Below are 27056 nucleotides of genomic sequence, written 5' to 3' on the forward strand. Positions count from 1 at the left end.
CGCTCGCTGGTGTTATTTCATACTCGTGTCCCTGATCACGTTAGGTAAAAGGGAGAAGGTATTGTTTGCGTACACTCAAGAGAGCACCACACCAAGCTTACAAAGCCCTGGGAGAGCGAGCTGCCCTAGCACACAGGCTGCCGCCGCGCGCTCCCTCGTTTCTTTTCACGTCACCGCACCTACAGCCTTGCGCGCTTTTGCGCGCCTCCTGCCGTGACCGGTGCGGTTGCTTTCGCATTTCTCCTCTCATCTCACGGAAAACTCGCCGCAGCAGTCCGCCGAATAGCGAGCACTTACACAGTACTTGCCTTGTACGGTTGCGAGAATCAGAAGACAGGTCCGTATTCCTTCTCCTTATCTTAAAGGTAAGACGGTATTTATTTGGTTTTAAAGCGAAACGGAATAGATGAAAAACTCATTAACCGCGCTGCGAACGCTCGCGGAGGCGCAGCGCGTGCGTCTGTTGATCCACCTGAGTACCGCATTGCATGACCCATAATAATTTTAAAATTATGTATATACTGTTAATTGTAGGCTATCACACTATAGGCGATATGCCGGAGTCCTTCTGTAGAGCTGTCAGAGGTGATTAACTTCTGTAGTGTGCTTTCCCCAGATGCACGCGCCGTTTCAACCGTATAACGCCAAACGAGAACCTATTTTCTTTTCCAAATGGCCCCTTTCCTAAGCATAATGTTTGAGTAGTTATTGCGAATGAATGCACCGAAAGCTGCCAGTGCTTTTGTATCAAAACTGTCGAGAGGATTTTTTCATATAATTGTGTTCCTGTGCGTTTAATATCAAGCAAAGAAAGCCTCGATAATGAATACCTAGATCGACATTTTGCAGGCAGATGCGTAGCCGATATGTTTCTGGGGATTTTTCTCTGTCGGTATGCGCACACAAAAAGACACCCACACTGATGTTTACAGTCGCGCTACAGCTGCTGTTTCATGATGTGCTTACTGAACGAAAACAAAGGCAAACATGTTGCGTGGTGAGGTGATTTGTGCGGTTTCAGTGTTAATAGAACAGGCTACCGCGAGGTGTCCACCTCTGTATTTACCGCTGCCGAGGATGCAGATCCAACTTCACGTGCGCTTATAACTTGGAACAGCAGTCAAGAAGTTGATGCAGTCTTGTAATCTGACAGTTCTTTCGTCGTGAATATGCAGGAATTGTCACTGTCGCGGCGAATAATGTATTTTCAAGGTCATCGCAAAAAAAGAAATAAAATGAGCCTCATATCATGTGTATCTTTTACAAATAACATGTGCGAAACCATTCGCCGGGATACATTTATATGTAACATAATCCTTAACTGACGGAGTTTTGATGCTAACCTGATCTCTGGACCAAGCTCAACATGTCTTGTCATAATGCATCTAGTCAGCGTCGTGATATCTGATAAACTTAGTTCTATACATAATATTAGTTATGCAAGTGCCAGTCACTATGATAATTGTTTCTGATGTGGTAACAAGGCGCTAAATGTACTGTTGAACAAAAATGATTAATCATAATGTAGTCGTGGAGGTGGATGTGACAGAGTGCTGGATGTGTTCTGCTATGTCACTACTGCCCTCGGTAGCAGTCTGCTATTCTCTCTCCGTGATTGGTAAAGATCAATTTAATGTAGCTGCATTAAAACCGTGTATTGCAGATTGCTTCAACCTTGGCTGCTATCCCGGGGGAAGGCTTCTTGCTGTTCTCTTGTTGCAGCAGAAATAGCAGTGATGTAGACTAAGTAGAAAATCCAAAGAGACAATTACTCATTTATGCAAATACTGTTGACACTGAGGTTCTGCAAAGTTGTTTACCTACACAGCATGCATCTTATTTTTCTGGATATCTTATTTTGAACCACTGACTTGCCTCTATCTCTCCTGGCCCGAAAGTGATACAATCATCAACAGCTGTATCTTTTCAAATTTACAAGAACGGCCATGGCACGACAGGAAGGTAGTGAATTTTACAGCAGAGGCCTGCAGTCGAAAGAGAAAACAAAAGGAAACAGGCATTCGTTGCTTTGGCACAGATACGAGGGTGCTGATTGGCTTGGTATTCCAATGCCAGACTGCTCCTTGCCGTGCCCACTAGCCTCCCGAGGGTGCCAGTATGCCCCGACACTGATACCTGTAGATCCAGAAGATTTCATTAAAGACAGTTCAAGAATTGGCGGTTACTTCTAGTACGTGTGGCCCAGACTAAGCTCATTTTTCTTTACCCATCTGCTAGTCTGTCTCTGACATGAACGCCCCTGGCCATGACTAAGCAAACCAGAACCCCACGGCATTGCTACAGTACACGGTCCTCCTAAGTGACCACATTAGTTTACCTAAAGTCTTTGAAAAGACTAAAATTTTGCTCCCTGACACCACTTTGATGAAATAAAATAAAAGACTACAAATCGCCCCGATACACCCTGATTAAAATGCTCTGGCTGTAACTGAGTCTGGGAAAATGGAGGAATCAGCTGGGATGGGGTTTATTTTAGGGATGACCCAGTTTATGTGATTATTCTGGTATCTGCCCATAATTACACTCACTAGACTAGTAGAAGACTGATCTGTGTTGCTTTTTCCCTGATTGCCTTGAGGGTATTGTGTGTACATGTGTGTGTCCTCCCTGTGTGATACCTCAGTATGTAAGGGGAAGGAACCTTGGTGAAGCCTCAGAGAGGTCATTTTTAAGGGCCACTCTGGGACTGATTGTGGAGGCTCTTCTCTGCCACCTTATGTGACATGGATCTGTTTTGTCACCATGGCTCCAGCAGGGACTTCTGCGTGACGTGCTCTTTGGCCATGACCTTGGGGGGGGCAGTTTCAGTTCACGGCTTGCTTGCCTGACTTGCCAGTCATAGCCAAAGTGTTGCAGCATGGGAGATGATGTGAGGGTGAAATTAAAGAGCTAAACCACTATTTATCAGCACACACTGAAGGGAGACAAGACACATGAAACAACAACAACAAAGTTGATCAGCCATCCATTTCTTTTTGAAATGAAATGATGCTCATGTGAGTAACTGAATTACTGGCTGCTACAGAATTTCAGTGCATTGCTCGCTTGACAGTCATTTATCCATTTGCAGCATGTTGTCGGTTAATAGCAGCTACATTTACAATAAGGCAGTGACAGTGTTTCCATATTCACTATTTAAGTGTATGAGGGAGTTACCCTGCAAAGATAAGGACAGCTAAGAGAAAGAAACACTGTTTGAGAGCTTTCCTCTCTACTCCCTTTCCTGGAATCAGAAACATACATATCAGCATTTTGTTTTGGTAACACTGGTCCTTGTGAAATCAGGTGTGACGACTCTTTTTTTCAAATTATGCTAATCAAAGACTGTTTAATGAACCCATCTATATACTAACAATGCAGTATCTGTGTGGCTCTTTCTTTCCGTGTGTGTGTGTGTGTGTCCACAGGATGCTATGATGCATCTCGTGCAGCACTACAGTGGCTAGATGGAAGGTGTTCCACATCTGCTTATAGTCTTCTTAGCTATCGCCTGCAGTTGCTGCCGCTGGCTAGCCCTTATGAAACAGTGAAGCACTCTGGTATCTAACCCCGCCTTGCCAGTGCTGTTTCAAGCACCAGGACTCCTGTCAGGCCTCCTCATGCGCACACATTGTCACTGGGTCTCCTGAGGCCCCAGTGGTTCCCTGAGGTTATGGGCAGGCTCACAGTGTGCACTCACGCTGATGTAAGCCATCCACTGCCCCAAAGACTGGTGGGATAATCTGATAAGATAAAGGCTAATGTAGCACACCCTGAGAGTGAATCCATGTGGATGCTGCCTGCAGCTAGGGGAGAACCCTAGTTGTCCAGGGCTACCCTTGTCACTGGAAACCATCCTCTCACAATGAGGATGTGCTACTGGGGATTGTGCACCTCCTGTTGTGTTCAAAAGTCTAATTTGTGCAGTTTTCCTCTTCCGTCCTGGTGACAAATACCTGGAAACAATTTCTCAAAGCCCAGTGGTGGGGTTACGTTGGGCAGATGTGATTTGCTGGAAACCCTTATTTAGACCCCTGTACTTCAATGGCTATATGGTTGCTAGTAGCTGGGACTGAGGTGGCAGTTGCTTTCACTCTCTTCTGGGGATGGGCCCAGAAAAGGGAGGGGCCTAGAAAAGGTGGTCTAAAAATTGTCCACTCAGTTCACTCTGGGATGTTCTCTGTGGATGAAATAAGAGAATGATGAATCTTAAAATGGCAATCTGGAATATGAACACTCCTGGACTCTTATGACAGACCTGATAAGCCACGTGGTGTTAGCCAGAAACTTTTCACTCACTGTGCCGGGAATAATCTTACCACGACAAACACATTCTTCCAGCAAAAGATTAAGTATTAAACATCATGCATGCATCCCTGATCCAAACACTGGAACCAAATTTATTACATCATAGTACTAGGCCGTGACATCACTGCTGTCCTTATAACTCATGCAGATTGTCAGATAATTGTGGCCAATCTACACAACACTGCATCCAGCTTCACAATTTTTTTTTTAAACATCATTTAGCTGACACTTTTATCCAAAGCAACTTACAATTATGTACAGCTTGAGTAATTGAGGGATAAGGGTCTTGCTCAGGGGCCCAACAGTGGCAACTTGGCAGCAGTGAACTGGCAACCTTCTGATTACTAGTGCAGTACTTTAACCACTGAGCTACCACTGCTACAATTCAAAAGGCTGGCAAGAGGAATCTTAGTGGTTCCCGGCTATAGATGACTGACCCTAGCGGCGAGTTCTGTGGTTCTCTAGCTGGGAAGCTGAGGGACATCAAACCTTCCTTGCACTTTGAAGAATCCATGGACAAAAAATGGCTTCAATAAGCTGCTCTCTCTGTGAGGCAGCAGCCCAAACCATCAGCTGCAGAGTAAAATACATCAGGATTGATTTGATTAAGTCAGAAACCATCATATGCTTTTTAGACACAATGCATAAGGTACACAGGGCATCCTTGAACAAACCCTCAGCCAGCGAAAGCAAAAATGGCAGTCAACTCCTAGGGATGTACAGAAAGTCGTATGGATTCTGCAAAATGAATGGTGGAGAAACAACTAGGAAATCCAAACCTACGCAGATAGAAATGACTTTCATCATTTCTATAAGTTTGTTAAAACTATAGCAGTTATATATACTCACTCTCTCACCTCACTGAAATCAGCAGATGGCCTGACACTTAAAAAAAACAAAACTAACAGAATTAGACAGACAGACAGAAGACTTCAAAGCCCTGTGCAACCAACAGGCTTCTGTAGATTCATTCTATCATAGATTAATTGTCTAAACGCCCTCTTATTCCAGTCCTCAGTCAGCCTCCAGCTTTCCTTGAGGTTCTGACAGCTGTTGGCTCTCTCAAGAGCAATAAATCTCCTGGCACTGACAGTATGGAGGGTACCACTGCACAGCAACACTCCACCAATATATTACCAAGGTCTGGGAAAATGAAGAAATGCCCTAACAGTGGAGAGATACAAATATCACCATCAAGCTGCAATCTGCAGCAACAGTAGAGTTTATCTTTCCTCTGTAGCAGGCAAAGTGCTATCAAAGCTTGTACTGCAGGACTTTCCATGTGGTCCCCAAGTTGTCTTAAAGAGTGAGTTCTAGAACTACAGTGTCCTGATGACTGTGTTTTTGTGGTTCATGCCTACATTAGGGTGGGGCTGTCTGTAAATACCTCCAAAACAGTGGTGGTCTGTACCTGGAGCTCTGGAACACCACTTGCAATAGTTCCATCATTGAAATATCTAGGCAGTGTTCTTTCTGTGAACTACAGGATTAATCAATAAATTCAAAACTGGATTAAACAAACACCAGCTGCCTTCTGGAGATGTAGGGTTTTTGAGAACAGAAATTTCCATGTACACACCAAAATTGCCCGATACCAAGCCATGTGCATTTACACCCTCCTGTTCAGCTGGGAAGCCTTGGTCACTTATTACCATCACATCATGTTGCTTGAGCAATTTCACATAGTCTCCTAGGCCCCACTTGGAGAGATTGTGCCTCACACTGACATCCATGAAAGGACCAATTGCAGAAGCTCTGAAGTCATAATTACCCAGCATCAAATTCGCTGGTTGGGCCATGTTATAAGATGCCTCAGAACACTACACCACAGAGTGTTTTATGGCAGGTGGACAGAAGAAAAGACCAGATGAAGACTTCATTAAAATAAAACCAGAAAATCTGTAAGGTGCTGCAGCTAACAATAATAGATGGTTTCAGCTCATCCAGCACAGGGCTGGCATCATGGAGAAGAACAGGACGAACAGGAGACAGTAAAAGTGTTCCAGGAGGAATTCAACCAACAATACTCCTGTGTGCACGTCTGTGTATATGTGCATGTGTAGGTGTGCATGTGTGTGCACGTGTGTGTATCGTGTGTGTTATGGCTGTTTGGAGAGCAGACACAAAATAACTGCAGGGCATACAGATAAGCGAAGGCAAGCTACAAATGAACCGGTAGATTTGGAATGATGGCATTGGGCTACATTTGAAGATTTGAGTGAGTTTGGCTCATTTTTCTTGTGCGATTTTCCACAAAGCTGTTTGTACTATTATTCTACCAATCTTTCATGGGGATTCTGGAATGCTCTGTCTTCTCCTGTCTGGGAGCCAGGCCATGTCAGCGCTTCTCTGCTTGGATCTACATGTGCATTTGTCAGTATCTTAGCCACCAGCATTGTTCCCTCTAGTCATATTAGCTATTCTAATTTGCACACCACTTTTGATTGCTCATTCTATTTTTGTTATGGCTCTTTTGCCAGCTTGATTACAGCAAACCTACATTTCGTTCGTCTGTGCTTAGCTTTCAGATGAGATAATCCTACCTCCGTTCTTCACGTTTTACCACAGCATCACTGGCATGATTTCAGCAGCCAATATCAATCAACAAATAGGTTGATTCTTCATGACTAGACTCAGGAAATTTTATGCAATGTCCATTTACATTTGATCAGATTAAGCTTTCAGATGAAAATGTTCTGGGCTCTGCTTCTGCACATAGCCTGAAACACATTCGCCATTTTGATATCTCACTAAACATCCCATCCAAGGGGTATCCAAATATATACATCCATATTTATTTATTCTTATCTAGCTCTAGGTATAAGCTCTGTGTATCAGCTCTAGGTATCAGCTCTAGGTATAAGCTCTGTGTATCAGCTCTAGGTATCAGCTCTGTGTATCAGCTCTAGGTATCAGCTCTAGGTATCAGCTCTAGGTATCAGCTTTAGGTATCAGCTTTAGGCATCAGCTCTAGGTATAAACTCTGTGTATCAGCTTTAGGCATCAGCTCTAGGTATAAGCTCTGTGTATCAGCTCTAGGTATCAGCTCTGTGTATCAGCTCTAGGTATCAGCTCTAGGTATCAGCTCTAGGTATCAGCTTTAGGTATCAGCTTTAGGCATCAGCTTTAGGTATCAGCTCTAGGTATCAGCTTTAGGCATCAGCTTTAGGCATCAGCTTTAGGCATCAGCTCTAGGTATAAGATCTGTGTATCAGCTCTAGGTATCAGCTTTAGGTATCAGCTTTAGGTATTGGCTCTTGGTATCAGCTTTAGGTATCAGCTCTAGGTATCAGCTTTAGGCATCAGCTTTAGGCATCAGCTCTAGGTATAAGCTCTGTGTATCAGCTTTAGGTATCAGCTTTAGGCATCAGCTCTAGGTATAAGCTCTGTGTATCAGCTCTAGGTATAAACTCTGTGTATCAGCTCTAGGTATAAGCTCTGTGTATCAGCTCTGTGTATCAGCTCTGGGTATAAGCTTTAGGTATCAGCTTTAGTTATCAGGTCTAGGTATCAGCTCTAGGTATCAGCTCCAGGTATCAGGTCCAGGCATCAGCTCTAGGTATAAGCTCTAGTTATCAGCTCTAGGTGTCAGCTCTAGGACTGCTCCTCAGACTCATCAGAAGTGTCTTTCACTTGCCTGTCTCCTGCAGACACGCCATGGGGAAACAGAACAGCAAGCTGACCCCCGAGGTGATGGAGGACCTGGTGAAGAACACAGAGTTTAACGAGCATGAGCTGAAGCAGTGGTACAAGGGCTTCCTGAAGGACTGTCCTAGTGGCCGCCTCAACCTGGAGGAGTTCCAGCAACTCTACGTGAAGGTGAGCCACCTCACCTCCTGCATGTTGCCCCATGGTGCAGCATTGCCTCTGGGTTGGGGCTCTTGCATGCTCTGTCAGGGGTTGGGGGATGACATCTTCACTTTGTGGCTTACTTGCGAGTAATTGGAAGAGCTCTTCGAGATAGCGTCCTGCTGACTAATTGGCAACCATGCCCAAATTCAGTGTGGATCTCACAGCCAGTGTTGCAGCCTGCATAGTGTATCGTGGAGTCCACTTTACGACTGTATACTTTACTGTAAATATGTTAAACTGTAAACTTTACATTCGTTTGTTCATTGATTGGCTGGGAAGATATATGCTGAGATACTGTCACTGTTTCTTACTGTATAGGCACCACAGAGTAGCTGTAGCACATCTTACAAAGCAAGTTGTGGACAAACCTCTTAGCCGCAGAGTGACTAAATTCCACAGCTGGTGGAGCTTTTCCACCGAAAATCTTTATTTGGTCAAGGATCAGGTTTATTATGTGCCCAGAAAACCACACCGCCTGCGTGGTTAATAAGCATGGGAGCAGACAGAGATTTTGATGCTCTAGTAAGGGGAGAAGGAAGCCCAACAACACTGGAGCGACTCTGCCCCGCTGCCACCAGGACCAGGATGGCAGTTCCCACTGTGCCTAACTGCAAAATTTATGCTAATATCCTACACAATAGCACAAACAAACTAAGTAAATTACCAGTGAAATCATGCACACTGTTCGGAGGGCACTCTGCTTGCTGGATAAGCTTTGCACACAGAAGGGGTCAGCCGACTGGATGCTAAACCTTTTAGTGAATGTGTGGTGTTTCCTGGCAACAGGGTATCAGAGGTATGGTTTTATTAAAATTTAGAAGCAAAGATAGTGAGAAAATGGATGACCCTGCATTAGTAGGCCAACGAGTGCCTTGAACAGAGGTGAGAGAGAGAGAGAGAGAGAGAGAGAGAGAGAGAGAGAGTGTGTGTGTGTGTGTGTTTGTGTGTGTGTGAATGTGTGCATGTATGTGTTAGCTAGGAAAGAGGTTGTTTGTGCATTTGTAGAGGTTTGTTTGTGTTGTGGGTACACTGATGATGATGTGTGATGAATACTGGCACATACCTGTGCTTTCTCTCGCATCATTTAAATTGAGTTCTTAATAATCCTTTCATTTTCTCCTGAACTCTTTGTTTTTTTTTGCTACTGTTGAAATTCATTGAAAATTTATGCTGATGTTTTTAAAATGTTTAGGCAGCTCAAATACTGTTGTTTATGACAAAATGATCAGATTCCATCTTTGCCCATGAACAATATTATGGACGTGAACAGAAACAGGCTTGGTGTCGTATGTCTGCAATGTTTCTGACACTGTTGCGGTGTTGCCCTGTTCTGGTGTATTCCATATTAGTTGCTGCTAATTTTAGGGCCCTGTTTTTCTCAAAGCAAGCATATGTCCTAGTGATTTTCAATAACAGGTTGCCAGACTAAATAGAGGATTAGATCAATCCTATGGATAAGCTTGACTGCTGGTGGACTCGGACTGTAGGCAGGGTTTACATTTGTTAGAATTTTTTAGGGGTTTGTTTTGTAAGAGAGGTTTTGTAATTTTGCACAGTGTTTGAACCGCTGAAGAGAAAATCTGGAAGGGTTTTCTACTGATGTTTTGATAAAGCATTCAAATTCCCTACTTCAGGCAAAAACCTCTCGGTATGTGTGGGGGATTGGGTCCAAGACCCCCTGTGGATGCTACAATCTGCAGATGCTCAAGTCTTTTATATAAAATGGCGTAGTATTTGCATATTACCTAAGCATATCCTCCTGTGTACTTTAAATAATCTCTAGATTACTTATAATATCTAATAAAATGTAAATGCAATGTATTGTTTAGGGAATAACAACAACAGAAAGTCTGTAGATGTTCAGTATATTCACAACCATCGTCGTACACGTCAGCAGCAATGTAACATTATCTTTCCTTCAACATTTTTGCTTTTGTTTCATGACCTGAAAAAGAAACACAGAATATTTAAAATACAAATACATATACAAAATATCATTATAAACAGAAAAATTCAAAATTCAAGTTTAGCTTTTTGGAACTTTCTGGAATATATATTTTTTCAAAAATATTTTTGATGTGCAGCTGAGTAAATCCCTTTTTTTTTTTTTTTTTTTTTTTTTTTACATATCTTAGATTAAACTTAGGTATCAATACCTATGTGAACCTTTTGACTTGCCCTTAAAAACAGATCCTGGTGACAGAAAAAGGAGACACACTGTGACATAACACGCTGGCCTGAATGTCTTAAGGAATGATTTTCTCACATTCGGACACTCTGTGAGCCAATTTAACCTCTCAGCCAAAAAGAAGCTCCTGTTGCTGTGTGTGCCAGCAACACGGCGACCAGGGCGATAGCAGTGCGCAGAGGCAGTGAAGGGACCACACCTACCGATCAGTGCACAGCACGACAGTGCCACACTGATGATGTGCAAAAACAAACAAACAAAAACAGTGCTCTGTTTGTTCCTGCTGAATTAGGCAGTTGTGATCCAGCATATCTCACCTTGATCACAGATTGCACGTAAAACATTTCACAAGTATCAGGACATGAGCCACAGTGTTCCTATTTTTAAATGTCATGGGCTTGTCATCTCATGCTCTACCTGAGAATCATTAACCAGTTACACTCACTGCTTATCAAAAGCCTGTCGAGGCTAGTAAAAGCCTGTCAAGTCTGACTTACACACCAAATTACCACGAATGTGGTCCTGTTGGTTCCCTCAGCCTGCACATGCAGTGAATGCACTGTTCACACCAGTGGCCAAGGCCTACCAGGTTCCTTGGTGGGTTTTAGCTGCTCTGTCTGAGTTCAGGGCTTTTTGTGGTTTGAACTGGCTTTGGTATATTAGCTACCCGAGTAACGCCCTGTGTTAAATGAGCAACCAGTGCGAGAAGGGCTTCCGGCACCACGATTCTGTGTGGGGATCAAACATGTGGCAGACTTCTGACCACACAGAGTACTGACCTGAGCGCATATAGTACTGACCTGAGTACACAGAGTACTGACCTGAGTACACAGACTACTGACCTGACCACATAGAGTATTGACCTGATTACAGAGAGTATTGATCTGACCACATAGAGTACTGACCTGAGTACACGGACTTCTGACCTGACCACACAGAGCACTATCCTGACCACATAGTGTATTGACCTGAGTACACAGAGAACTGACTTGAGTACACAGAGTACTGACCTGATTACGCAGCGTACTAGCCTGACCACATAGAGTACTGACCTGAGTACATGGTCTACTGACCTGAGTACAGGGAGTACTGACCTACTTCTGGGTTGCTGCTGTGTTGAATACGGAAAACGCTGGAAAGGGTGAATTGTCTCCGTCTCACGTTTCTAAATATAAACCTTTGTGAAATATTTCATGTTGTCATGGCAGTAATGTTGTAGGGGAGTAGAGACTCTCTGCATATCGACTTCTAAATGATTCAGGTGAGTCACACACGTATCTGTCATAGTTTTGTTCATTACCCCTCAGCACCATGGGTTGTGTTGTTCTTTCATGTTTCTTGTAGATCTTTGACTTTCTAATGTTATTCTGCCTCTCTGTGCCTTCTGTCACTGTCTAACCACCCACCCCACTCCACCCCTCCCTGTCTCATCCATACACAACTGCATACCACCAACAGTACGTTACATTACAGTCAGCACCCAGGCACAACTGTCACAACTGGCAGCTCATCTAAAAATAATGGGCTGTTGCTTCCCGACACCATGCACCTTCACTTTCCCGACTTTGAGAGAAATCACAGTCTCTGCCATGGCTCCTCCTGACTCGTTGCTTCTCATTTGCGTCTGCAAGGTTTTGTTTATTGTAAGTGATTAGGGGCAGACAAATTTGAAATATAGCATGAAACATACTTCCAGAGTTTTGGAATAATCGCTACTGTGCCGGTAACAATGTGCCAATGACACTGTGCTTGGTAACACTGTGCTGATAACAGTGCTGATAACACTGTGCCAATAACACTGTGCTGGTAACACTAGGCTGGTAACACTGTGCTTGGTAACACTGTGCTGGTAACACTGTGCTGGTAACACTGCTGGTAACACTGTGCTGGTAACACTGCTGGTAACACTGTGCTGGTAACACTAGGCTGGTAACACTGTGCTTGGTAACACTGTGCTGGTAACACTGTGCTGGTAACACTGTGCTGGTAACACTGCTGGTAACACTGCTGGTAACACTGTGCTGGTAACACTGTGCTGGTAACACTGTGCTGGTAACACTGCTGGTAACACTGTGCTGGTAACACTAGGCTGGTAACACTGTGCTGGTAACACTGTGCTGGTAACACTGCTGGTAACACTGCTGGTAACACTGTGCTGGTAACACTGCTGGTAACACTGTGCTGGTAACACTGTGCTGGTAACACTGTGCTGGTAACACTGTGCTGGTAACACTGCTGGTAACACTGTGCTGGTAACACTGTGCTGGTAACACTGTGCTTGGTAACACTGTGCTGGTAACACTGTGCTGGTAACACTGCTGGTAACACTGTGCTGGTAACACTGCTGGTAACACTGTGCTGGCAGACATGCGTCATACTTTGCTTCCATTAGCGTGTGTCCAAATTCAAGATGGTCGTTTACTTAATTTATGTGAAAGAGCCTCTGCATTTGCAGAATGAATACATTGACCTTTAAGACGAAAAGAGCAGTATAATTATATATAAACAGTTTAAATCAAAGGCTAGTGAATGGGAAAATTCAAATACACTGTCCCTTCGGTTGTTTCTTTATGGCATAAATGCATATGAAGGCTAGTCTGTGATGTTTTCTTCTCATGCAATCATAACAAGCCATTCTTAGAATGATGTTGTGTTGGTAGGAGTAGCTTTGCTTGCTGTGGTGGACTCTACTCAAATGAATCCATCTAAAGGGATGCAGTGAATTGACTGTTCTTCTGCAGGTGGGGGTTGTCCTGTGGGCCTTATTAGAAGTGTTTGGTGCTTCTCACCATGGCCAGATGGAGAACCCCCCCCCCCCCCCCCCCCCCACAGCCAAATGGAAATTTTAATGGCTGGTATTGCTCTGGGATAATCATAGCATTCATTTAGATATGTGATACCCAACTGCATTGGTAGGTCAGGAAGAACTCAATGTCACACAAAGTTGTCCCTACAAAAGGGAAATACATTTCTCCCTGAGAATCAATAGGAGGCCATCTAGAAGAGCTCCCACACCAGTGCAGCCTGTGAGCTGACCTTTATTGAGTACAGGGCCCTTATATGGAGTGGTGGGTTTTGTTTCCCTGATTATTTTTCTATAGTGTTTTTTGCACATGCATTTTACTGAGAGGTAAAAGATATCATCTAGTGAAGTGCTTTTAAAATAACATGGACACTCAAACATGACCCCTTTTTGAGGATTTATGATTTTTGATTTCCTGAAGTGCCCCTTGCTGCTGATACACTTTCGTGTGTCACACATTGTATTTCACAGGATTGTAACCACAGTAGTGGGCCCTATCACATGACTGCAGGCAGATGTGGTGGGATGTGAAGCTGCGATCGCTTTGATGGGGCTTTTCCATAAGGCGTTGTCGTAACAGGCAAACAAGGTCACTGCACCAGCAGACAGCCTAAAAACAGAAGAACCCATACTCATAAATCCAAGAACAAGCTAACAAGGTCAGACCAAAGCAACGGAGCAGGAGGGTGCTAAAGACTACAAGGAACTCGAGCACACCCAGCACAGTAATTGCATGTTTCTCACACATAAAATGTAGCAAAGCAACAAAGCCAGCTAAAGATCACACTTAAGGGCTACTAAAGAGTCCATTAACTTTGAGCAAAGGTGGGAATGATAATCTGATGTGGTAATGATTGTGGGAATGATCATCTAGGTGCGCAAAGGTGGAGCCAGAACCAGTGGTAACCAATCAGAAGCTGAGATACACATCATACCTCTGAAAAGACTGCTGGAGTGGATCCTCTTCGACACAAAGTAAAACGTTTACGTTCATATTGTCAGATTTTATGTGGTCTTTTCTTCTCTTCAAACAAGCATTAATTTAATAATTACATAATACCAAATAAAACATGCCACCAAGATTGCTTAAGGGCAGTTCGCTGATCCGTGAAAAATCCTCATGGCTGTACTGCAGTCAGCACCCAGTATCCAGTACCCAGTGCTGAGCCAGTGTGGTGTGCTGTGACGTAGCAGAGCTTGACAGAAAAGGAAAAAAAACTGTCCATGGATGGTTGCCCTGGTTAGCCTGTGGTCAGCACAGTAGTCCTGGTACCTGCCTGTTCAGTGTCAGCCCAAGGTCAGCCATTCCTGTCCTCCCTCTGCCTGTGACTCACAGCCTGCTGGACCTGGATGGCATTACTCGGACGAAGGCTTTCGCTATATGGGATATGGAACCGCCATCACTAATATGGCTGTCTGCTTTATGCAGCTATATGGTGCCCAGTGATGGGTGTTCATTAAGAAAGTGTATTGTAGCATTGGTGGAGAACGCCATTCCTGCACACTCAATTTATTAACACTTTACTGCAACAGCAAAGTCTTGAAGAAGACTCACAAAGCAAACAAGCAGAATGAAATCAAAACAGAAGAAGGGTTAACCAAAAAAGACACACATCACAAAGACAGTAACAGCGGACATGCTAATAAAAAAGAATAAGAACCTCCTGTGCACAATTGAACTCTCAACCACAAATGAACTTTCAAAAACAATGAACAAACATTCATTTTTAAACTAAATACAGTCTGCAGAGGTGTGCACAGCATTATGGGAATCCTCAGTGTGTCCTCCCAATGCCTGCCCTAGTGACCATCGTCTCAGTATGTAGCCTATGTCTGACAGCAGGTCTGAGTGCTCCGGGTCCAGCTGAGCAGGAAGGACCATGGCAGTCTCACCATATAGAAAGCAGTGGCATTTAGCCTGTGCTCACTAACAACGTCCTCGGAGGACTGCGTGTGTTACCGCTGCGTCATGACCTGCAGGCAGACTTACACGGCCCGCACTAGTCTGCAAACGGTTCACATGCTTCCTGATAGCATGTAAATGTATTGCGGAGTCCACAAATACTTCAGGGAGAATGACATCTCCAAGGCCCTTTACAGGTTAGGACTGTTGTTCAGTGGTTGTTGAGTGGGTTGAGTGGATTCTCTTTCGTCAGTGGTTACATTTTAAGGGCGAGCTGACTAAGACTGCTTAGTCAGACATCATTAGTACAGATGTACAGAACAGGTTACAAGGGTATCTTAGACTTGGCTGATATTTATTGTTGCCTTTGTAATTGCGCTGTGTCCACTATCGGCCGTGTCTTCCTTGTTAGCCTTAATGGTGGCTCAAAGATTTCTGGCAAATACTGGAGAATGTAATTCCTTGAATACCTGTAGAGCCTGTGGTCATTTAGAATATTGAAGATAGATATGACCACAGAAATATTAAATGAATAGACTCATTTAGGGTCTTTTCTTTTTTACAGCTCAGCTGGGTTAGCTCCTAAAATGATGTTTCAGAAACAATGAGTTTAGAAAAGTGAAATTAATTCATGTCTGTTGCACAAATTAAAGTAACCAAATTATACAAAAAGGCAGTATGATCAATTTGGACTAGTTAGTAATCAATTACTTTTCAATTCAGTTCAGCTTTATTTGCATTGCTTTTTTTTTTTTTTTTTTTTTTACATCAGACACTTTAACAAAGCAACTTTGCTGTTCTTTGTCCATAGAAATGAACTATTATTTCAGTCAATCAACTGGTATTGATTTGGCACCAAGCGGTTTAGAGGTGAGCGTGAGTGAGGAGAGGTGGGGTGTGGGGAGGGGTTACGTAATGGTATCTGAGAACTGTGCAGCAGAGGGTGGCCAGCCAAGCCTAATTACTCTTACAGGCATGTGACCTAGTCCATCCCACTAGGGGAGAGGAACTCATGTGTGTGTGTGTGTGTGTGTGTGTGTGTGTGTGTGTGTGTGTGTGTGTGTGTGTGTGTGTGTGTGTGTGTGTGTGTGTGTGTGTGTGTGTGTGTGTGTGTGTGTGTGTATGTGTGTGTGTGTGTGTATCCATACCCTCTCTGCAGCAGAGAGAGAGTGGGGGGGGGGGAATAGAGAGAGACAAAGGAAGAGAGAGACAGAGAGGGAGAGAAAGAGAAAGGGAGAGAAAGAGAGCTCTTTTCAGCTCTTTTCATGGTGTTCTCAAATCTGTTGCAAAAATGCATTTGATCATAAAAACATGATCCCTCCTACTCAAGTGCTGTAAGGTTGTGTAGGGGAAACCATTTCTGTCAACAGAGATGATGAGGATACATTGGCTGAAGTCCATATGTGAAGCAAAATGGACTATAAAGAACAGACCTCTTAACTCTGATCATAATGTTTACTGTCTGTATCAAAAACTTGCGAGTGGATTATGACCTTTAGTCATAATAAGTCACAATAATAGTGAGCGATGCTATGGTGTGTTACTTCAGAAGGTACATTCCACCAGAAGGTCTAGGAGTCTGGACACAGGATGGAGCAGTGTTTCTAAACACACAGCAGAGTTAAAAGTCAGGGTGAAGGTCAGGGATCCTCTGTGAAATTAAGTGTGTGAGTGAGCTTCAGTTTAAGGAGCATGAAAGGCGATTGTCTCACAGTACGTGGTCAGGAATTCCTCACAGTTGGAGTAAAGGCTGAGTCAGTGTCCGGAGAACACGGGTTAACCAGATTCTTCCCTGCCAAGTGCTCCCTCTAGTGGTTGGTCTAAGTGACTGCGAGAAACCACATTTGATTCCAGCTGGTAATTTATGTAAAAGAGAGACAGAGAAAGAAAAAAGGGCATACAAATCAGTCACGTTCAGGAAACAGCATTTAAGCATCTTTTTGAAATCAACAAGAATAGAAGTTTATTAGCAGAATATTGTTTTACTGGCTGCTTAGTTAAGGATTACCGTGTAGACTGAAATGTAATCTCTGCCAGCCTAAATGCAGCACTGCAGAGGTTCAGCACCGATGGCACCTCCCCTGTAGACACTGCATACGTTCAGCTCAGCAAGACCCATTAATTGCAACAAGATGCTCTTGCGGTGATTCCAAGCCTAATTAGGCTGTGATGAGTGATGAGCTGGACTCGGTGAGCATGTGTTTGTTTTGCAGCTCTCCTGAAACCTGGAGGCATCCCAGACCCCTGAACTGTAGTCCAGTCAGACACAGCCTCAAGCATCAGACCGTGGTCCAGTCACACACAGCCTCACACATCAGACTGTGGTCCAGTTACACAGAGCCTCAGATATCAGACCGTGGTCCAGTTATACACAGCCTCACAAATCAGACCGCGGTCCAGTCTCACACATCCTAACCATTCTATTTCCATATATGTGCATATGTTGGTATATATAGATTTTTTGTTTATATATATATATACACACACACACAGCTGTATTGTGGTTTTTTCAACCTGTTCAGTGAGCCTGTACTAACTGAACTGTGAGAGGAGGAAAAGGTATGATCATTCTGACATAATACTCTTATGATAATCGTTTTTTACACCGTTAACATGTATTAAAATTATTTGGTCTTTTATGCAACCTGTTCCATCTTAAAAAAAAGGCCATGGGTGTCTGAGGATGAGGAGAGTTTAGCCAAAAATATGACATATCCTTTGTGAAGCACTTTCTAAAAGAAAAAGTCTTTCAGATTTTGCTCTCTATAGTCAAACTTAGCAAGAATATCAGTGACTCACAAGGGAGTTCAGCCCATTCAAACAGTTCCAGTCCCCAACAACTGTTGCATTGTATAGAGTGGACTGTGTGTTTGTGTTTTCAAATGATTACAGGCAGCATTATGATTAAGGAAATGACAGAACCAGGGGATATTTTAAAATGATATACATTCTCACAATATTGGATACCAGATCTGCCTGCAAATTCAGAAGCACTTTGTTTGCACAGCTGATGAAACTCCTCTGTCCAAAACATTACATTTCTCTGGAAATCGACCCTGATAGCTTGCTCGAGGCATTAGAACTCTGTCAAATATCCACTTCTGGCTGACCACAAGAACTTCCCTTCAATACACTAGCTCTGCATGATTTGGTAAAATAGGTAGTTTTGGTAGACCTGGAAAATGAATGTTTTGCAATTATATTGCTATTTTAAACAGGGGAACCCTAGTAATATGGTTTAAGACAGGCTGACATTTAATATTTTGCCAGAAATATTTATATTTGTTGAATTATGTCAATGTAGTGATTGAATAAAACACCCACAGAACACTCATCAGGAATGTTAAGTGCTGATCTAAATTCTCACTGCACACAATAATAAATGTGATTTATTCATCTAAATACTCATTGCACACAATAATACGTGTGATTTATTCGTCTACATCCGCATTGCGCACAAGAAATGTGATTTATTCGAGGGCTTATTTGCATATAACAGTGTTCTGTGACATCAGCACATAATATGGTAAGCATCAACAAATCACAATATATCATGCAAGCCTAGTTATAGGTCTATCTATAGCACACTGACCAGATGAGCAATGCTAAAACAGGGAACTGCATACAGCACAGTAAGATCAGAAGATGACGAGACAGACCGTGTGTGTAAGGCCTACGTACAGCTGGGCCTGGGCTTACCGTGCTGACATTCCACCTTTAAGTCGTGCGCCAGATTCCTAAACATGAGAATTCTACCTGTCCGTGGCCATTCACCTGAAAGAACAGGGAACAAAGCATGCTTGTAAAGTGTGAAGAGAGTGTTTCACTGTCTCACAGCCCTGTTTGGCCCTCCCTTACCCCTGTGGTTTACATAACAAAATGTTTCATAACCTGCCAGATTTGTGCGGAAGGGCGAGGAGAGGGGGTCTTGCTGTGTTCCCCCACGACTTATGCTTCTGTGTGGTTATTTATTCCTTTCCACCTCCAGCGCCCCACGTTAGCGCGGCGGAAGGCCAGATGGAGCATAAGGCCTGCCCCGTGAGAGAGTCACTGAGCGGGCTGCTTCCTGATGCACCGCCCGCCTGGCCCAAGGCGCTCTGGCTCGGGGCTGGTGGGGATAAAGGAAGCGGAACGCGGGCGGGGGTGTTCGGCCCTTTCGGCTGACCCCGATGATATGTGTACTCACAGGGTTAACACCTCACAGGGAGAGGTCAGGCTCATGGCAGCTCAGTTCACTCAGCTGTCTCCTTTTGCAGCCTAGGACATGGTGTCCGGCGTCCAGTCCTGCTTGGCCTATAAGGAGTTTGGCAGTGTGTGATTTTATCATCCTTTGATTCGTCTTTAGGCAGCACAGGCAGGAGTAATGGCCCTTTATAAGAGCCGCACTCGTTAATGTTGTGAAATCGTCTGTACTTTTTTTAAAATAGAAGATTTATTGAACATAATAATGTTTTTAAAAATGGACCGCTTGAAAGAAGCACATCAAATATGAGCTAATAGCAGCTTTTCTAGTTTTATTACATTAGGCACTACAGTAAATCTCGTGGATCTGATGACAGTGTCCCATGTTCTGATGGCCTTGCTGCTTGTTTGCTTTCACCTAGTGGAGCATCTTTAATCAACAGTTAAGACAAAGAGTCCTGAGAGAGAAATATATGTATTCAACAACAGTAGTTCAAGATTATACAAAGTTGTAAGTGCATCAAGAACAATTCTGCTGTGTGAGACAAACTGTGAGTACACACTTTCTGGGAATATTCTGAGCTCTTGCCCAAGGAATATTAGAAATTTTACATTTTACTAGAGATTTTACATTTCATTCTATTTACATTGCAATTAGGCGATCGGTCAGACCGGCTGGCTATCCAGCTAGATGTGCTACGTTGCCTAGGTAACGACTGTGCCTGTATGTGGTTGAAAGATAACCTTGAAACCTTTAGAATCTTGAAAATATGCCTCAATATGAGGCATGAGTACAGTTCAGTTGCTGCATTTATTTTTTCTGCGATAACTAGACATTTTTAGATATCACTGATATGGGACCATCCTTTACTTTCATATTAATGAGAGAGCATTTTGAGAGAGCACTGACTTCACGCACGGATACGTTAGCCTTAAAAAAAGGATATACAAATGTTCTCTGTTCATTATGTCGGCCTATTGTCCAGTTGTCTAACTTACTGAAGTAAAGTGTCAGCACTCAGTGATCATCTTTAGGGATTTCACTAACCCTCCCACATTTGACAAGTTGTGGTGAAACAAAAAATTTAAAAATTATTTTAAAATATAACAGAACATTGACCAATATACAGTATATATTTTTGACTTCACAAAAGTACTCAAGTAAGAATATAAAGTTCCCACTTTTAAAACAACTCTTAAAAGTAGTATTAGTTCAAAACGCTACTTAACTAAATGTAACAGAGTAAATGTAGATTGTTATGACCCACCTATGTGAACAGGCTGTAACGAATAGAGTTTTGTGCTGAGCATATTGGAACCTCCCATGAGTGCTCGGCACCCATATGAACCTCTGTAGTAATTTGACCGGAGTGAGTGTTTGTGGAATTCAGTGGAAATGGTGTCAAATAAAGAACAGGATCAGAGCCATATTATTTTAAACAGCAGCACACACATGCACACGCTTTCTCCTCTCTTACTCTTTGTCTTTTCAGTGACAGTCTTATTAGAGAACCACTGGAAGGTAAGTACTTACCCTTTGAATATGGTATCTGCTTGTAAGTATTCCCAGATTCAAATGACATGAATTCAGTATTCTCTAATTACACCCAGATTAATCAGTTCATTAAAGTTAACAGTACACACAGAGGCAAATAAAATTAAAGCTGTTTTTTTTTCTTCCTATGACCAGTTTCTGTCACTAAACACACCGTAAAGGTGGCACTTATCTGATCCTAGGTCAGTGTGCTTATGCCTATTAAAGGAGGAAGGAGGAAGAAGGAAGCAGGGAATTTTGTAGCCATAACCCACAGAGACTGTAAACCTCAGTGTTTAAGTGTGGACAGCTTGAAAGCAGCACCATTCCTCTGTTTATTCCTCACTTGGTTTGGCTGTGTTGGGGCAGGCACACAACAGCGTGTGCTTTAGGAGACAGGAGGAGTTGATTTGTGTCAGCGGTGTCTAAGAGAGGGTCATCTCACCGCCCAGCCTTTAAATAGGACTGGTGTGACATGTTGGGGCGTGGTGCTGGTGCAGCAAACTGGTTGCTGATGGAGCGTGCTGATTAGTGTTGTGGAGTGCTGGTTACTGGTGCAGTGTGCTGGTGTGGAGTGCTGGTTACTGGTGCAGTGTGCTGGTTACTGGTGGAGTGTGCTGGTTACTGGTGAGGAGTGCTGGTTACTGGTGGAGTGTGCTGGTTACTGGTGCAGTGTGCTGGTTACTGGTGGAGTGTGCTGGTTACTAGTGCAGTGTGCTGGTTACTGGTGCAGTGTGCTGATTACTGGTGAGGAGTGCTGGTTACTGGTGAGGAGTGCTGGTTACTGGTGAGGAGTGCTGGTTACTGGTGCAGTGTGCTGGTTACTGGTGCAGTGTGGCTACAGCGACTGCACCCAGAGCATTTTACTCCTGCAGCCAGGCTGTCAGTGCACACACTTACATGCACACACACACACACACACACACACACACACACACACACACACACACACACACACACACACACACACACACCTGTCTCTCTCTCTCTCTCTCTCTCTCTCTCTCTCTCACACACACACACACACACACACACACACACACACACCTGTCTCTCTCTCTCTCTCTCTCTCTCACACACACACACACCTGTCTCTGTCTCTCTCTCTCTCTCTCTTGCTCTCTCTCTCACACACACACACACACACATACACATACACACACACACACACACACACACACACACACCTGTCTCTCTCACTCTCACACACACACACACACACACACACACACACACACACACACACACACACACACAGAACATTTTAAGGAAATAATCATTACCCCTTAACCACCCTATACCATATAGCAAAGATTAGGTATTTTCCTGTACATCAAAATGTATTTAAAATTGCATTGATATTGCTGCTGTTTGGTGGAAACTAAAGTTAGCAGCCCACACTTTAACACTCTAACACAGCATTGTTTGAAGTGCTGGACCTCAAAACAAAACCAATGAAAAGGCAGCAGTAGATTTTGCAAGCAAAGTGCTTTTTTTCCCGCTTCCCTCTGCCATTCACAGTATCTTTCCATCTCTATTTTAGTTTTTCCCTTACGGTGATGCATCCAAGTTTGCCCAGCATGCTTTCCGCACCTTCGACAAAAATGGAGATGGCACCATCGACTTCCGGGAGTTCATCTGTGCCCTGTCCATCACATCGCGAGGGAGCTTCGAGCAGAAACTCAACTGGGCCTTCAACATGTATGACTTGGATGGGGACGGCAAGATCACGAGAGTGGAAATGCTGGAAATCATCGAGGTACGTCCGCAGCGAACAGGAGCCTGACTAATGCAAAGAAGGGTTAGCCACACAGACAGGAGCCTGACGTAGACCTGAGCCCTCAGGGTCTTCTCCTGATGCAGCTCTATGACACTCAACTGCCCTGTGGAAGTTCAGAAAGTTCCAAAAGGCAGGATTGATGTGTAACAGAATAAGCATTTGTATTGACATGTGACATAAAAGAAAGGAGTTGGCTGTGGCTAAACTCATGGAAAAATACTGGTTGTTGAGATTTCCTCACTTGGATACTCTTCTGACATTTAGGAGCATTAGTGGTGAACTGATTAATTAAAAGTGCTACATTATATTTTCAGAATTATGTGGACACTCATGCTAATTACTGAGGTCAGGTGTTTCAGCCACACCCATTGCTAACAGGTGTTCAGAATCAACAGGTGTTTATTCAATAAACAGCCATTGATAGTAAAATGGGTGGTGCTGAAATGCTCAATCACTTTAAAAGTGGCATTGTCATTAATGTCAGCCTTTTGACAAGTTAGTTCATGAAATAGCTGCGCTGCTACATCTGGTAGATCTGAGCAACTTTAAGCTGTATTATTGTAAAATGAAAGTGTGTAGGAGGAAAATCTAAGATGCTCAGCAGTAGACAAACAAAAATGACCTATTCTCTGTTGCACTATTACACGGTTATAAAATGGCCTATTCTCTGTTGCACTATTACACGGTTATAAAATGGCCTATTCTCTGTTGCACTATTACACAGTTATAAAATGGCCTATTCTCTGTTGCACTATTAGACGGTTATAAAATTGCCTGTTCTCTGTTGCATTATTACACGGTTATAAAATTGCCTGTTCTCTGTTGCACCATTACACGGTTATAAAATGCTTCTGGAAGTAACACCAATGAAATAATTGTGCAATGGCAGATTCAGGAAATGGGTTTCAATGGCTGAACACCTGTACTCCACTCACATGCCATGTTTCAGGTGGACTTGTGTAAAACATTTAGCCTCTAGATGCTTGTGCAGTGGGAGGGTGTTCTTTGAAGTGATGTGTCACACTTGATTTACATTTATGGCATTTAGCTGATCCTTTTACAAAGCAACTTACAATTATGACTGAATACCACTTGAGCAAGTGAGGGTAAAGGGTTTTGCTCAGGGGCCCAGCAGTGGCAACTTGGCAGCAGTGGGGTGTGAATGATCAACCTTCTGATTACTAGTCAAGCACCTTAACCACTGCACTACCACTGCCCCATCTACCAACTACTAGCTCCTGACTGGAACACATGTGTAGGAGGGATAACAATATGGGGCTGTTTTTCAGGATATGAGCTAGGCCTGTTAGTTCCATGCTACTGCATACAAAAAACATTTTAGGTCATTATATGTTTCCACCTTTTTGGCAAGCATTTGGGGAAGGCGCTTCCCTGTTCCAGCATGACTGTACCCCTGTGCACAAAACAAAGTCTGTAAAGACATGGTTGGATGAGTTTAGTGTGGAGGAACTCCAGGGGCCTGCACAGAGCCCTGACCTCAACTCCACTGAACACATTTGAGATGACTTATGCAAGCTGGGTCTTCTTGTCCAACATCGGTGCCTGACCTCACAAATGCTCTTTTCACTGAATGAGCACAAATTCCTATACAAACACCCCAATATCTTGTGGCAAGGCTTCCTAGATGAGTGGACGCTGTTATAAATGTCAGGAGTGGAGGACAGTCTCCCCATTAATGCTCATGGTTGTGTTTGTGTAATGGTGAGGCATTAATAGGGTCACAGTGTATGTAAGATGCCATAATCATGTCTGTGATTCTGCACTTTATATGATCTTAGAACCCTTAGAACCATAACCACTTCTGTTAAGTTCTTCTGGCTATCTTTTCTTTCTTATGTATTTATTAAACCAAATATGTGACTTCACTAAAGGAATAGTTCATTTAAATTTACCCATTTCCCATTCAGTCATGTCTTGTTTGGTTTCTGTTGTAACCTTTATAGTGGCGCTATGAAACTAATGGAGCTAGCTAGTATTGCACTAAAACATTCTGTAAATGCATGACCAAATGTTCACTTGTTTCACATGATATCACAACATCTCACACAAAATCTTAATTGTAAATTTAAAAAAAAAGCAATTTAGGAAGGATAGATTGTGTTTGCAAAGGAGAGCCTGTGCGCTCAAAGTGGAACTTTATTATCTGCATAACATCCAGAGCACTGGTACAGTTCCCCTTTAAGGTAATAAAGGCCCAGTGGAGACCCACTCTTGATTTTCCCTCAACAGGCGATCTACAAGATGGTGGGCACCGTGATCATGATGAAGATGAATGAGGATGGCCTGACGCCTGTGCAGCGCGTCGACAAAATCTTCAGTAAGATGGATAAGAACAACGATGACCAGATCACGCTGGAGGAGTTTAAAGAGGCCGCAAAGAGTGACCCATCCATCGTATTACTGTTGCAGTGTGACCTGCAGAAATGAGTGGCGTGCAACAGGACTGCACACGAGAGTTAATGTTCCATTCAGTTTGCAGCTATTTCCACTGACAAAGATTGCTTGGACTACCTTTCAACGGATCCGCTTCCTGTGTTTGAAACACTCGTGTGCATGAGAATGTTCTTTGCTAACCAATTTTACACATGCACACACACACAAGCACACACTTCCTCACACACATGCAAAACACATAGACACACCCTCTTACATACAATACAAGCTCATAAACATATACAGAACATACCATGCACAAATAGTATATATATATATATATATATATATATATATATATATATATATATATATATATATATATATATATATATATATATATATAATATAATTAAAATAAACTGCCAAAATGTGAATGGTGTGCAAAAGTACTTCCCATACTGTTTCATTTCATTGGAGCTTGTGCATCAATGATGTGCTCTGTTGAATTAAGCTACTATACTAATGCTAGCTATGTGTATCATAATACTGCATAACGCCAACCAAGTCTGTTCCTGTGGTCATGGCAACTGTTCCAGTTTACCCATTCACACATTGTTTGAGCACGTGTTTTCTATTCCAGCCTACATTCACATTCAAACATGCTTCTACTGTTGGTGAATATACAAGTAGTTTATTTGCATGTCATTAGGTCGGCCTTAAAATTGTCTCATACTAAATAATGACTGAAGACAAAGCCTTACTGAAAAAATGAAGTGAAAATTTTGGTCTTTATGACTGAAGTAATAGGAAGACCTTTTTCACTAGGATATGCAAATGCTGTGATGGTACAAGGGATCCGTTTCATTGAGGTTCATTCATTAACTTGAGTTTAGATTGGTCATTTTGAGGAGAATGAGGTTCTTATCTAGTAAACAGCCCCACATCCAGTATTGTGTGCACACTGTGAAACGGGAATAGAACAGTAGCACTGTGGGTAAAGCAAAGAAATTCAATAAATACATTCAGGGGAGGCATATTATAGAGTATGTGCACACTAAATTGTTTATGGATGCATCTTGGTCCAGATTTTCCAAAAGTAATACATTTATACAAGTCACAGGAAATGTTGTTAGTCTTAACAGAAGATATTTGCAATAAAGGTCTACTTTGTTTTTAAAGAATTTCAAAATGCCAGTCCCTTAAAGAAGACGTGCATATCACTTTGCATAAATACAGCTGGTTTTAACATATTGTTGTGTGAAAGCAGGACATATTTGGAAGTATTGTGAGCCCACACTGGAAGATAGAAGCCCTTGAATTAAAATTTCCTTCAAAGATCCTACCTGGGAATTTGATTTAAGGCTTATTTTATAGTCTTACCTATGACAGGTATACAAACCATTATGGTCTATGATTTTGCTCTTTTGGGAGAGGAAATATAGAAATTGTCAGTAGTCTTTTGTTGTGTCTACAGTTAAATGTTCTTACTCAAGCTCTGGATCTTTGTCTAGAATAATGTCAATGAATTGAAACACTATATTCTCTGCATCATCTACATAATTTATGTTCACTGGCTGATCAGACAAACACATCTGTTTCAATTTTAGCGCTCTCTGTCTCTGTCAAATACAAGCTTTACACATATAGGTTTACACACATATGTTTACTACTTACCTGTCACCTGTCATGCAATGGCAATTGTTTAAATTTCGAAGATTATTTTGTACATGTAGCATGTATTGTGCCCCTTGTCATGGCTGCACTACTCCTTGTGTTGTGATTTAAATTAATAAAAAATATATATGGGCTTTTTTCTCAATGCGTGAGTTTGATAAAGAAAATACAAGTACATGATTTCCTTCAGATTTACCTGGTAGAGGTAAATATAAGATATTATCAAGGTATAATCAGCACCGAAGTCATGGCTTTGATTCCACTGGAGCACACATACTGTTATACTGATGCGCCTTCAACCAAAATATGACTATAGACCCATATTACAGATCAGTGCTATAGAGTTATATTCATTTTTACTGATTCAAGATTAAAGATTTAAGATTCAAAGTAGCTTTACTGGAATGACTGTTAGGAGAACAACATTGACAAAGA

The 27056-nt window shown here is 42.7% G+C and overlaps 1 protein-coding gene across 1 annotated transcript; it reads left to right on the forward strand.

The window, feature by feature from the left end:
- On the forward strand, window positions 1-25265 carry vsnl1a (visinin-like 1a). The gene is made up of 4 exons (XM_027015950.3): window positions 1-365; window positions 7959-8127; window positions 22314-22529; window positions 24801-25265. Exons 2-4 carry the CDS (start codon window positions 7966-7968, stop codon window positions 24996-24998), a joined length of 576 nt encoding a protein of 191 aa, XP_026871751.1. The 5' UTR covers window positions 1-365; window positions 7959-7965; the 3' UTR covers window positions 24999-25265.
- The last annotated feature ends 1791 nt before the right edge of the window (window positions 25266-27056 follow it).

Source organism: Electrophorus electricus, chromosome 7, assembly GCF_041902795.1.
Source record: "Electrophorus electricus isolate QZ-2024a chromosome 7, ASM4190279v1, whole genome shotgun sequence".
Lineage (NCBI taxonomy): Eukaryota > Metazoa > Chordata > Actinopteri > Gymnotiformes > Gymnotidae > Electrophorus > Electrophorus electricus.

Coding starts and splice junctions, on each gene's coding strand:
- vsnl1a (XM_027015950.3), top strand. CDS start 7,966: ATGGGGAAACAGAACAGCAAGCTGACCCCCGAGGTGATGGAGGACCTG. Junction 8,128..22,313: donor TCCAGCAACTCTACGTGAAG/GTGAGCCACCTC, acceptor TCTCTATTTTAG/TTTTTCCCTTACGGTGATGC. Junction 22,530..24,800: donor AAATGCTGGAAATCATCGAG/GTACGTCCGCAG, acceptor TTCCCTCAACAG/GCGATCTACAAGATGGTGGG.